The 14,399-nt window shown below is 46.7% G+C and overlaps 1 protein-coding gene across 2 annotated transcripts in view; it reads left to right on the forward strand.

The window, feature by feature from the left end:
• LOC140408621 (lipopolysaccharide-responsive and beige-like anchor protein) overlaps positions 1-14,399 on the forward strand; it is a 1,704,725-nt gene that overhangs the window by 266,554 nt on the left and 1,423,772 nt on the right. For both annotated transcript variants that reach the window (XM_072496077.1, XM_072496078.1), the window contains exons 28-29: positions 80-248; positions 1,438-1,882. In XM_072496077.1, the coding sequence (XP_072352178.1) occupies positions 80-248; positions 1,438-1,882 (614 nt within the window). The remainder of the gene's footprint in view (positions 1-79; positions 249-1,437; positions 1,883-14,399) is intronic.

The following is a 14,399-nucleotide window of genomic DNA, read 5'->3' on the forward strand; positions in this document are numbered from 1 at the left end:
ATGTTTCTTAATTTTTGTACACTAAATTAAAGTGATCCATGCACAGCAGAACTGCATTAAAATTGTTTAAATTCTGCAGGAGGACAGCAAACAGGCCCAGTTTCTAGCCTTGGCTGTGGTGTATTTCATCTCTGTATTGATGGTATCAAAATATAGAGAAATCCTGGAACCTCAGAAGGACAGAAAGCTGTCCCGTAGCCAGTCTGTCAGAAGCACTGACAATACAGAAGGGACTACCTCAACCACAGGTTAGATTTATGAACATAGCTTGTTTTATACTTTTATACACAATCTGCTAGATGAGTATTGTGTCATTTTTCCCAGTTAAATTGTGATGAACTACATTATCTCCAAAAATAATTGTGTACGTAATACCAACTGTTATTACAGACCTGTGAATGTTAATTTTCTTTTATAACAACAACTTGTATTAATATAGCACTTTCTATGTAGTAGAGCACCCCTAGGTTCTTCACAGGAGCATTTTAAAGCAATATTTGACACCAAGCCATGTAAGGCAGTATTAGTGCAGTTGGCTGAGAGATTAGTCAAAGATGAAGTTTTAAGGAGTGCCTTAAAGGAGGAAGGAGAAGCAGATAAGTTTACTGATGGAATTCCCATGCTTATGGGCCAGACAGCTGAAGGCACAAGCACCAATGCTGGACCAATCAAAAGCAGGGATGCTGAAGAGGCAAAATTAGATGAGTGCAAATCTCTCCGAAGGTTGTGTGACAGGAGAAAATTGTAGAGATGGGGAGGGGCAAGGCCAGGCAGAAATTTAAAAAACGAGGATGAATATTTTAAAGTCATGACATTACTAGATCAGAAGCAATTGTAGGTCAGCAAGCACAGGGGTGATGAGGGAACAAGATTTGGTGTGAGTTAAGACACTGGAAGGAGCATTTCAGATTACCTCAGGTTTATGGAAGGTAGAATATGGGAGAGCAGCTAGGAATACATTGGAATAGTTGAGTTTGAGGATAACAAAGGCATGAGTAAGAGTTTCAGCAGCAGATGAACTGAGACAGGAATAAAGTGATGTTTCAGAGGTGAAAATACTAGGTGTTAATGTTGGCACCAATATGGGGTTGGAAACTCATGTTGGTATCAAGTATTACTTGTTAGCTTTTTCCAGTGCTTGCCTGTTGGGATTGGGTGGGGTGAGGTAGTGAATGTATGTATTTTTTTTTTTAAACCCAGAAAATGCTATTAATACTCAGGTCAGCATCTATGGAGAGATTCAATATTCTGGTTGATGATCTTTCATTCATCTGTCCAGACAGAAAAATTATTCTCTTAAATGTTTGAGAGAGAGTATTGTTTAAAATAGTACAGTTCATGTCTGTGTATTGTTCTACCTCTTTTCCAATTCTAAAACAGTTATGTGAAAATATATCGGTATAAAATTAAATTTTTGAAATATATTTTTCTGCTAAGGTGCAGAAGGTTCAACGGGTAAAGCTGTTCCAGTACCAAGTGACGTACCAAATGTACTAATTCGAAGAGACTCTGGTATTGGAGAAGAACAGCTTTTAAGTTTGGTTACTGACTTGGCTGCTGGGAATGAGACAAGGCCTGAGATTGTCAGCGCTGGCCCAGATGCAATGAGTGAGCTATTGTCAACCCTTTCCTCAGAGGTGAAGAAGTCGCAGTCGCAAGAAAGTAAAGGTGAAATTGGAAGTGAATCAGAAAGTAAGACTACATCTTCTTTATCATCTGGACCCAAAGGCAAAAATGTCAGTGTGAAGGACATCTTGCGGAGTCTGGTGAATACACCTGCAGATAGTCTCGAAGCAGATATGGCACTTATAGGGCCAGCCTTTTTAGGAGTTATTGGCGATGCAGCAGGAGAACCATCTGTACAATTCCGTTCTTTTGACAGGTAAATATATAGTTGTCACACTTTTAAGGATTTGTATTTTTGTTAAAGCGACATGGTTTAATTTCAAATTATGCTAATAATATGAAAAGATATGATATTTCCAGTAGCCTGATCTTGGGAGTGCCGTTGTATTGCGGCCTGATTGGAATATTGCCTTTCAATGGTGGCATAATGTATTCCAATAAAAATACTTTTTTTTCTAGTTCATGCATATTGAGTTGAACAGTGCGATCAAAAAAAATCTGTACAGTGTGAAAATAAAGCAGACAGAAACAAGACCAACAGCATACTTCAAAAACTCTCCTGCAAGTAGCCATGTTCAAATTTTGGGCCCAAACTCATTGGCAACATAGCTTCACCTTGTTGCATTCCGACTATTCACATACTTTCTTCCCCGCTGCCCAACCTGCTTTCTTTTTGGCCTGTGACCTACCCATTCCTTGTGCAGGTAAGACAGGAAAAATTAAATAATGGAAGTTCAGAACAGCAGGAATAGTGTACATGATAAAGATAATAACGAGAGAGAGAGAGAATTTAATACTTGAAAGAGAATGTAATACTTATCCTAAAATATCGGATGAAAGGACAAATCATTATTTCCTCTGACTTTGCATAAACAATACCATAGGACCAAAAGTCTGCATGTTTGGATAATGCACCAGACTGCATGCTTTATTACAGGTTAAATCTTCTGCATCGAGACCTGAAACTGATAAACAAAATCCAATTTTCAAAATTCCTGGAACAAATAACAGTTACATTCTAAATGACCTGAGGATCTCTTGATTTAATAATATGATTTTGTAACCTTAAAGGGATGAGGGACTTTATTGGAGAAACTGGACATTCTGGGATTCTTCTCCTCAGAGAAGAAGAGTTTGAGAGATTTAATGGAGGAATTCAAAATTAATCAGTTTTATTAGCAGAAGGGCTTGACAACTAGAGGCCAAGGATATTAGCAGAAATTTAGGGCAGCACGGTAGTATTGTGGATAGCACAATTGCTTCACAGCTCCAGGGTCCCAGGTTCGATTCCGGCTTGGGTCACTGTCTGTGCGGAGTCTGCACATCCTCCTCGTGTGTGCGTGGGTTTCCTCCGGGTGCTCTGGTTTCCTCCCACAGCCCAAAGAGGTGTAGGTTAGGTGGATTGGCCATGATAAATTGCCCTTAGTGGCCAAAATTGCCCTTAGTGTTGGGTGGGGTTACTGGGTTATGGGGATAGGGTGGAGGTGTTGACCTTGGGTAGGGTGCTCTTTCCAAGAGCCGGTGCAGACTCGATGGGCCGAATGGTCTCCTTCTGCACTGTAAATTCTATGTAAAAGTAGAGGGGAGTTAATTTTTTTTGTGCTGCAAGTTCTTTATTTTTACATGCGGTGAAGGTGTCACTGGTGAGGTCAAAATTTGTTTCCCATCCCTAATTGCTCATGAACTGAGTGGCTTGCTCGGCCACCTCAGAGGGCATTTAAGAGTCAACCACAGTGACTCTTTGGGTGTGGAGTTGCATGCAGGCCAGGCCAGATAAGGATGGCAGATTTCCTTCTCTAAAGGATGTTGGTGAATCAGATGTTTTTTTATGACAATCACTGATGGTTTCATGTTCACCAGTACTGGGTTTGGCTTCATGTTCCTGGTTAATAATTGAATTCCTATTTCACCAGTTGTTGTGATAGGATATGAACCCATGTCCCAAAACCCTAGCGACATTGCCACTACACCACCATCTCCCAACTTATGATGATCTGGAAATGCATCAACTGAAAGGGTGGTGGAAGGTCATTCAAAAATCAATTGCCTATACAGTTGAAGAAAGAGTTACAGGGCAGTAGGGAGTTTGGGACTAATTAAATAGCTGGTAAGAGCTGGTGCCAGGCTGATGGGCCTAATGGCCACCTCCTATTCTATTCTTATGATTCTATAAAGTATTGTATGATGCAATAGTTGAGATACAAATTAGATTATTGATCTCCACTTAGTATGCCCCAGATGAACTCTCGTCATATCGTTTGACATTGGTTCTTTATTTTTGCATCATATTGATCAATATGTTGCATCTGTTGAACGATTAAGTGCCTCAATAGTGGGATCAACATGCCAGTGTCAAATGTCTGCCAAATGGAAATGAATGCAGAAGTTACGTCACAATCATCCTGATGATTGTTGCATGAAGCACTACTGCAATGATCAGTTGATGGTAAATGGGGAGTTAACAGTTCATAATCATAGAATTTACAGTGCAGAAGGGGGCAATTCGGCCCATCGAGTGCACCGGCCCTTGGAAAGAGCACTCTATCCAATTCCACACCTCCATCATATCCCGGTAACCCAGTTAACCCCACCCAACCTTTATTGGACACTAAGGGCAATTTAGCACGACCAGTCCACCTAACCTGCACATCTTTGGACTGTGGGAGGAAACCGGAGCACCCAGAGGAAACCGGAAGAAAGTGCAGACTCCGCACAGACAGCGACCCAAGCAGGGAATCGAACCTGGGACCCAGGAGTTGTGAAGCAATTGTGCTAACCACTGTGCTACTGTGCTGACCATTTTTGTGTAAAACAAATCCATCGACTTGTGTTCAAATCTGTCCTAGAATTACATTGCACCCTGTCTTGATCCCAGTTGTATCAGCAATCCAACGCTTAGCAATAAGGGATTAATGATGCAAAAGTTTTTTTTAGGGTTCTTTTTGAGTTTTTCTCGAGGGCTAGATTTTGCTTACTGGGAGCTTACATTTTGGTTTCCACGAGCTATTTGAAAGTAAAGTGCTGATTAAAGGATATTTTTTTAAAAACAAGGGACTTGGTACTGGATAGGCAGCCAAGAATCCAGCAACAATTAAACAGCTTTCCTTCATTTACTCCATCCCCTCATCCTGTCAGCCTCTTCCATTGTGTGATGTAAAACCAAACTCGAAGGTTGGATTATGCTGGATCGACTAGACTCTCAGCTTTTTCTGCACGTCAAAACTTTTTAAAAAAGAAAAACACCCACATGGGCATGGGAAGGCATTGTGTCACGAGGGTGGATTGTGTTGCAATAAAAACATATTTTTAAAAATAAAAGGATGGATGTGTTGGCCGACTCATGGCAAGAACATGGGGACAAGGACATAACTTCCAGGAAAACATTTAATCACAGTTGACAATCTTATCTCTCACACTTGCCCTGAGTGGTGGCCTCCTTCCAATCCTCCTCTCCTTGCTCAAGAGTCTTTCTCTGTCTCTCTCACTGTCTTCTCTCTCTCTTGCTGGCTCTTTCTCCTTCTCACTGGCTCTTTCTCACTTGTGAAAAATATTTTTTGCTTTCAATTCTTCCCCCACCTTGTCTCTCAAGAACAGGATGTCAGTGCCTGAAATTGTTCAGCCCCAAGCCATGGAGGATCCATAATTGAAAATAATATTGAATAATGCTCAAAAAAGAGACATACTGTTGAAGCTGTTACACTCATAAGGACAGATGCAAGAATGCTAAAAAAAATTTCAACTGAAGTAGTAATGTACGGGAATATTTTCTTGAACTTTCCACCCATCTTTGCTTTTTCGTGGGCTAGTTCTGTTGTTTTGACGCTGAATTTGCCCGCTGCCTGCATGTATTTTGAACCTTGGTATGATATCAACACCACTTCCACACCAGATTCGGGGAGTCATTGGTATTGAATAAAGTAGTCAAGTCCTTTGCACCTTATCATTTCAGTGTTTTCTCAGTACAGTTGGCATCAATGTGGTCAACAGACAGTTGGATGTCTTGGGCCAACTATCATATACTGAGCAACACAGGAAGTATATTGGCCCAGAATTTGCTGGAACAGGGCATCTCATGTTGAGACCCGTGAGTTGGAATATTTGTCTCGACCTGCAGCTCCAATTATTTTCATGCTGCAAATAATATGTTGTGAGCTGCATGCATACACAAATTACTGGATAATTTGTGCCAGTCCAAGCCTCACAAAAAATGGAGGTTAACGTCAACCTACCCATGAGCAGCAGGAGATTTACAGTGCAAAATTAAGTTAAACTTGCTGCTGAAAGTTATGGCAGCTGTTTAATGGTACGAATACCCTGTTAATGGATAATTTATATTTCCAATTAACATTCACTTTGAAAGCAGTTAGCAATTTATTAGTTCTGCACATGGCAAACAAGCAGGATGCAAGTTGAACTGACTTAACTGATTAAACTAATGTTAAATTCTACAACATGAATTTCAGCTTGTCAAGATTTAGAGCTACCTGGCACCCCCACACTTCAAAGTATGAGTCCAGTAATTTGCAAGTAACTAACATTCAGCTTGCTGATTATAGTACACATGAATTTTTAAAATGCGACAGATGTTGGAAATCAGAAAGAAAAACAAAATGCTGGAAATACTCCTTCCTCAGGTGAAGGAGCAGCGCTCCGAAAGCTAGTGACATCGAAACAAACCTGTTGGACTTTAACCTGGTGTTGTAAGACTTCGTACTGTGCTCACCCCAGTCCAACGCCGGCATCTCCACATCATGGAAATACTCAGCAGATCAGTTAGCACCTGTGGAGAAACTTGGGGCGCGATTTAACCACCTCATTGCGTCGGGCATGGGTTTGGGCACGCTCGTTACATAGCGGGAAAGACCAAAATCAAGATCCAACCAGCTCAGTCCCGATGGCGAGTTCCAGATCACACCCAAATAGGGCGAGCATATCATTAACCCCGAATCAAACAGTCTTACCTAGAAAATGTCAATCGTGTCCTAATACAAAACGGCCAGGTCCAAGGAAGAAATAGACCAACTGAGAAGTTTGATATGACTGTTGAACTGGTCATACACTCACTAGACCTGATGCTAGTTATGACATATTGGAACATATGCTGAAACATGTTGAGGATGTTCTGTGTTAAAATATCGACGAGACCCATGGGGACGACTCGGTTGATCTCCCCGTAGAGCTCAAGGAGTACGAGTTCAGAGAATCATAGAATCATAGAATTTACAGTGCAGAAGGAGGCCATTCGGCCCATCGAGTCTGCACCGGCTCTTGGAAAGAGCACCCTACACAAGCCCACACCTCCACCCTATCCCCATAACCCAGTAACCTCCCTCCCCCAACACTAAGGGCAATTTAGCATGGCCAACCCATGCGCACACAGGGAGAACGTGCAGACTCCGCACAGACAGTGACCCAGCCGGGAATCGAACCTTGGACCCTGGAGCTGTGAAGCAACTGTGCTAACCACTGTGCTACCGTGCTGCCCATCATAGATCATAGAATTTATAGTGCAGAAGGAGGCCATTCGGCCCATCGGGTCTGCACCGCTTAGGGCGGAGACCCAACAGCAGGCTTGTTAATTCCCAGAGATAAAAACTGGCCCAGGAAGTTGACATCTCGGGATGGTCCCGACTGGGACTTGGACTGTTCCAACCCGGGGCTGCAGTATGCGTTCGAAACTTTGGAAACGGTACCTGGTGAATTGCAGGGACTATAGTGAAACAGACTGGGCTAGTTTTGTACTCGATTAAAAACATCAGAACGGATGGTGCAGAAGCACTTCGACCTCCTCCTGAGCAGGGGGCCAGTGTCCGAACAAGCCCCACCGGAGCAACCATCTTCCAGCCCCGGCGCCTGGCACCAGGGGTCTGGGGACATCACCCCCTGAGTGTTCTGACACTGAAGTGGAGGATTCTGGACCCAACATGGAGACTCAGACATGCAAGTTCGTGGACGAAGGCATCGCAGGGAACGGCCGCTGATGGTATCCTCCAGACGATCAACGTGAAAATGATGGCATGTTGCATACCCCCGTGGATATTCCAGCACAGCAGGGCTTATTATATTCTTGGTGGGGAAGAAAAATCAATTTTGCCCATTGGCCTGGAAAACAAAGAAAAGAAAAAGAGTAGTTTTAAGCACTGTAGCTGCATAAAAAACTGGTGTTAGGAGAATCAATAGATATGGGAGTATACTTGTCTACTTGACTAAAGGAAATACTATACAAGGGGAGGCAGTGGTGTAGTAGTATTAAGAACAAAGAAAATAAATAGGCCCTTCAGCCCTCCAAGCCTGTACTGACCATGCTGCCCATCTGAACTAAAACCCCGACCGTTCTGGGCACCATATCCCTCAATTCCTATCCTTTTCATGTATTTAAAAAGCGGTTTGTAGGGCTCATCTGGGATTGTCGCTTGACTAGTGATCCGGAGACTCAGAGTCGAGCTCTGGGGGACCAGGGTTGAATCCCGCCATGGCAGATAGGGAAATTTGAATTCAATAAGAAAAAATCTGGAATTCAAAGTTTATTTAAAAAAAAAAAAGGTGTCCATGAAACCATTGTTTTTCAAAAAAATATATTTTATTGAAATTTTTTTTCCCAAACAACAATTTTTCCTCTTACAAAACAAACGCAACAGTAACAATACAGAAAACTTTCCTCTTACAAAACAAACGCAACAGTAACAATACAGAAATTTTAAACAATACACAAGTAACAAAACCCCCTTATCTATTGACCTAAACTAAACTAAACCCCCCCCCTGGGTTGCTGCTGCTGGGCATCTGTCTTCCCTCTAACGTTCCCCTAGGTAGTCGAGAAATGGCTGCCACCGCCTGGTGAACCCTTGAGCCGATCCTCTCAGGGCAAACTTTATCTGCTCCAGTTTAATGAACCCCGTCATATCGTTTACACAGGCCTCCAGTCCGGGGGGTTTCGCCTCCTTCCACATGAGTAGGATCCTACGCCGGGCTACTAGGGACGCAAAGGCCACAACGTCGGCCTCTTTCGCCTCCTGCACTCCCGGCTCTTCCGCAACTCCAAATAGAGCTAACCCCCAGCCTGGTTTGACCCGGGCCTTCACCACCTGCAAAATCACTCCCGTCACTCCCTTCCAATACCCTTCCAGTGCCGGGCACGCCCAAAACATATGTGCGTGGTTTGCCGGGCTCCCGTCACACCTCCCACATTTGTCCTCCACTCCAAAGAACCTGCTCAATCTTGCTCCCGTTATGTGTGCTCTATGTAGCACCTTAAATTGAATCAGGCTAAGCCTGGCGCATGAGGAAGAGGAATTCACCCAGCTTAGGGCATCAGCCCACATACCCTCCTCTATCTCTTCCCCTAATTCTTCTTCCCACTTTCCTTTTAGTTCGCCCACCTACTCCTCCCCCTCTTCCCTCATCTCTCGATAAATCTCTGACACCTTGCCCTCTCCGACCCACACCCCTGAAAGCACCCTGTCCTGTATCCCCTGTGTCGGGAGCAACGGAAATTCCCTCACCTGTTGTCTAGTAAACGCCCTCACCTGCATATATCTCAAGAAATTTCCCCGGGGCAACTTATACTTTTCCTCCAATGCTCCCAAGCTCGCAAAAGTCCCATCTATAAATAAATCTCCCACCCTCCTAATTCCCAACTGGTACCAGCTCTGAAATCCTCCATCCATTCTTCCTGGGGCGAACCTATGGTTGTTCCTGATAGGGGACCCCACCAGGGCTCCCCGCACCCCTCTCTGTCGCCTCCACTGTCCCCAGATATTCAGTGTTGCCGCCACCACCGGGTTTGTGGTAAACCTTTTAGGTGAGAACGGTAGCGGCGCCGTCACCAGCGCTTCTAAACTCGTCCCTTTACAGGACTTTCTCTCCAGTCTTTTCCACGCCGCTCCCTCACCCTCCATCATCCATCTACGTATCATTGCCACATTGGCGGCCCAATAGTAATCGCCCAAGTTCGGTAGTGCCAATCCTCCTCTGTCCCTACTACGCTGAAGGAACCCCCTCCTTACACTCGGGACTTTCCCTGCCCACACAAAGCTCGTGATGCTCCTGTCTATTTTATTAAAGAAGGTCTTGGTGATTAATATAGGGAGACATTGAAATACAAATAAGAACCTCGGGAGGACCACCATCTTAATTGCTTGCACCCTGCCCGCCAGCGATAGAGGCTGCATGTCCCACCTCTTGAAGTCCTCCTCCATTTGTTCTACCAGCCGTGTCAGATTAAGTCTGTGCAAGGTTCCCCAGCTCCTAGCGATCTGAACCCCCAGGTATCGGAAGTTTCTTTCCACTTTCCTTAGCGGCAAGCCTTCTATCTCTCTACTCTGGTCCCCTGGATGTATCACAAATAATTCACTCTTCCCCATGTTTAGCCTATACCCCGAGAATTCCCCGAACCCCCTCAAAATTCGCTAACCTCTATCATCCCCCCCCGCTGGGTCCGACACGCATAACAATAGGTCATCCGCGTATAACGAGACTCTGTGTTCTTCTCCCCCTCTAATCACCCCTCTCCATTTCCTGGAGTCTCTCAACGCCATGGCCAGAGGTTCAATTGCCAACGCGAACAACAATGGAGACAGCGGGCATCCCTGTCTTGTTCCCCTATATAGTTGGAAATACTCCGATCTATGTCGACCTGTAACTACGCTTGCCGTTGGAGCCCCATAAAGAAGTCTAACCCAGCTAATAAACCCGTTCCCAAACCCAAACCTCCTTAACACTTCCCCTAAATACTCCCACTCCACCCTATTAAATGCCTTCTCTGCGTCCATTGCCGCCACTATCTCTGCCTCCCCCTCCACTGGGGGCATCATTATCACCCCTAATAGTCGTCGCACGTTAACATTCAGTTGTCTCCCTTTTACGAACCCTGTCTGGTCTTCGTGCACCACCCCCGGGACACAGTCCTCTATCCTCGATGCCAGTACCTTTGCCAGCAATTTGGCGTCCACGTTCAATAGTGAAATAGGTCTATAGGACCCGCACTGCAACGGATCTTTGTCCCTCTTCAAAATATCGTCGCCTCCGACATCGTCGGGGGTAGAGTCCCCCCTTCCCTGGCCTCATTGAACGTCCTCGCCATCAACGGGGCCAACAAGTCCACATATTTTCTGTAATATTCCACCGGGAACCCGTCTGGCCCCGGGGCCTTCCCTGCTTGCATGCTTCCCAGCCCCTTAATGACCTCGTCCACCTCAATCGGTGCCCCCAGGCCTACCACCTCCTGCTCCTCCACTTTCGGGAACCTCAATTGGTCCAGGAACTGCCGCATCCCCTCCTCTCCCTCTGGGGGTTGAGACCTATACAGTTCCTCATAAAAGGTCTTGAACACCTCATTTATCTTTCCTGCCCTTCGCACCGTGTCTCCCCTTTCGTCTCTCATTCCTCCTCCCTCGCTGCTGCCCTCTTTCGCAATTGATGAGCCAACAGGCGACTAGCCTTTTCCCCATATTCATACCTCCTCCCCTGTGCCTTCCTCCACAGTACCTCCGCCTTTCTGGTGGTCAGAAGGTCAAACTCCGTCTGGAGTCGTCTCCTCTCCCTGTACAATTCCTCCTCCGGGGTCTCTGCAAATTCCCTGTCCACCCTTAAAATCTCCCCCAGTAATCTTTCCCTTTCCTTGGCCTCCGTTTTCCTTTTGTGGGCCCCAATAGAGATCAGCTCTCCTCTGACCACCGCTTTTAGTGCTTCCCAAACCACTCCCACAGGGACCTCGCCGTCGTCATTGACCTCCAGGTATCTCTCAATACACCCCCGCACTCTTGCACACACTCCCTCATCTGCCATCAGTCCCACATCTAATCGCCAGAATGTTCTCTGCTCCCTGCCCTCTCCTAATTCCAGGTCCACCCAATGTGGGGCATGATCCGAAACCGCTATGGCTGAGTACTCAGCTTCTTCCACCCTAGAGATCAACGACCTTCCCAAAACAAAAAAATCTATCCGGGAGTACACTTTATGGACATGGGAGAAGAAGAAAAACTCCCTAGCCCTAGGTCTAAGAAATCGCCATGGATCCACTCCCCCCATTTGGTCCATAAACCCCTTAAGTACCTTGGCCGCTGCCGGCCTCCTTCCGGTCCTTGAGCTGGATCTATCTAGCCCCGGGTCTAGCACTGTATTAAAGTCCCCTCCTAGAATCAAGTTTCCTACCTCCAGGTCCGGTGTACGCCCCAGCATCCGTCTCATAAATCCCGCATCGTCCCAATTTGGGGCATACACATTAACCAACACGACCTCCATTCCCTCCAGCCTACCACTCACCATTACATATCTACCTCCGCTATCTGCTACGATGTTCTTTGCTTCAAATGCTACCCGTTTCCCCACCAAAATGGCCACCCCTCTGTTCTTTGCGTCCAGTCCTGAGTGGAACACCTGTCCCACCCATCCTTTCCTTGGCCTAACTTGGTCCGCCACCTTTAGGTGCGTCTCTTGGAGCATAACCACGTCTGCCCTTAATCCTTTCAAATGCGCGAGCACTCGGGCCCTTTTTATCGGTCCGTTCAGGCCTCTCACGTTCCACGTGATCAGCCTCACTAGGGGGCTACCTACCCCCCTCCCGTGTCGACTAGCCATTACCTTCTCTAGGCCAGTCCCATATCCCGCCTCCGCACTCCCGTTCGCTCCCCCAGCGTCGCACACCATCCCCGCCCACCCACTCTTTAACCATTTCCTTTTGGATTGCCGCAGCAGCAACCCAGTTGTCCCCCTCCCCCCGCTAGATCCCTATCTAGCTTGATTGCTCCCCCCATGTCACTTCCGTAAGTCAGCTGACTTCAACTGACCCCGGCTACTCCTGCTCACTCCTCGACCCCCCCCCCCCCCGTGTGGGGGAACTCCCTTGCGCATGTCTTCCCGCCTTATTCTTTCTGGCGCGGGAACATCCGTTTACCTGACCCGCCTCTTATGGTGCAGCTCCCTTTCCCCTCCCCCTCCCCTTCCCCATTCTCCGACTGTGTCCCGTCTTTCCCCCATCACCGGCGCCCACATTTCCCCAATGTCTCCCCCGTTCCCAGTTTGCTTCTCAATTAACTTCACCCATAACATTAACATTTCCTGCAGCATCAGTCCCTCAGTTCCCATCCAATTTCTCTTCTTTGATGAAGGACCATGCTTCCTCCGCCGTCTCGAAATAATGGTGTCTCTCCTGATACGTGACCCATAGTCTTGCCGGCTGCAGCATCCCAAACTTCACCTTCCTTTTATGCAACACCTCTTTGGCTCGGTTGAAGCTCGCCCTCCTTCTCGCCACCTCCGCACTCCAATCCTGGTATATCCGTACCACAGCGTTCTCCCATCTGCTACTCCGCACCTTTTTAGCCCACCTCAGGACCTCTTCTCTGTCCTTAAGGCGGTAAAATCGCACGATTATCACCCTCGGTGGTTCTCCCGCTTTTGGTCTTCTCGACGGAATCCGATTTGCCCACTCCACCTCCATGGGGCCCGTAGGGGCCTCAGCACCCATCAGTGAGCTCAGCGTCGTACTTGCGTACGCTCCACAGTCCACTCCTTCCATACCCTCAGGGAGACCAAGTATCCGAAGGTTCTTCCTTCGCGCTCCGTTTTCTAGGGCCTCGATCCTTTCAGTGCACTTTTTATGAAGTGCCTCGTGCATCTGAGTCTTAACCGCCAGGCCCAGGATCTCGTCCTCAATATCTGTCACCCTCTGCTCCACCACGCGAAGCTCTGTCTCCTGGGTCTTTAATGTCTCCTTGAGCCCCTCAATTGCCTGTAGCATCGGGGTCAGCACCTCCCTCTTCAGCAGCTCCACGCACCGTCTCACGATTTCATCCTGCTCAGCCCCCCATGTCGCCTGCGCTTTCTCCGCCGCCATCTTGAACATCTCTCCCTCTGACCTTTTGGTCGATGATTCCTCGGGCTGCAGCCGCCGCCGCCGGTTTTTTTCCCTCCTTCGTTTGGGGGGGACTCCCTTCTCCCACACCGGGCTGGGTCGACAAAAAATTCCCCGTTGGGGCTCTTAAAAGAGCCCGAAGGTCCGTCGGAGCTGGAGCCGCCGAAACGTGCGGCTAGCTCGGCATCACTGCAACCGGAAGTCTCCATGAAACCATTGTTGATTGTCGTAAAAAGCCATTTAGTTCACTAATGTCCTTTAGGGAAGAAAATTGTTGACCTTACCTGGTCTGGATTACATGTGACTCCAGAACTACAGCAATGTGGTTGACTATTAAATTCCCTCTGAGATAGGCAATAAATGATGTCCCAGCCAGCGACAACCCACATCCTAGGAAACCTGAAGTGAGAGGTGTAAAATCTGATTGCGAAACCTTGATGGAAGCAGCTGAGGGAAAGAATAATTTAAAAGGTTTGAAAGTGTGACTTTTGAAAATGGAATTTCAAATCACTCGTGTGTAAGCCAGAGTTCAGTGAGACAAGGGGCTCATGGTATAAGAATTACCTCGGGAGATTTGTCGACTAGGTAAAATTGTTGTATAGGGCTCCTAAGACGAGTGTGTGGACCAATAGTGTCAATTTTGAGTATTTTGGGTTGCATCAGGGAGACGAGGCAGAGAGTCTGCTCTCCCCTTTGCTTGTTTCCCTAGCGATTGAACAATTGACAATGGCACTTCTGGCTTTGAGGGGTGGCGGGGCATTGGGGGAGGGGGAAAGACAGTGGAGTATCGAGTCTATTTATACGCTGATGACCTCTCATTATACGGTATGAACCTGGTTGAAAGCTTTGACAGGATTATGGGGATCTTGGAGTTTAGTCTTTTTTTGGGGTATAAGCTCAAAATGGGGGAAAAGTGAGG

Source organism: Scyliorhinus torazame, chromosome 3 (genome assembly GCF_047496885.1).
Source record: "Scyliorhinus torazame isolate Kashiwa2021f chromosome 3, sScyTor2.1, whole genome shotgun sequence".
Taxonomy (NCBI): Eukaryota; Metazoa; Chordata; class Chondrichthyes; order Carcharhiniformes; family Scyliorhinidae; genus Scyliorhinus; species Scyliorhinus torazame.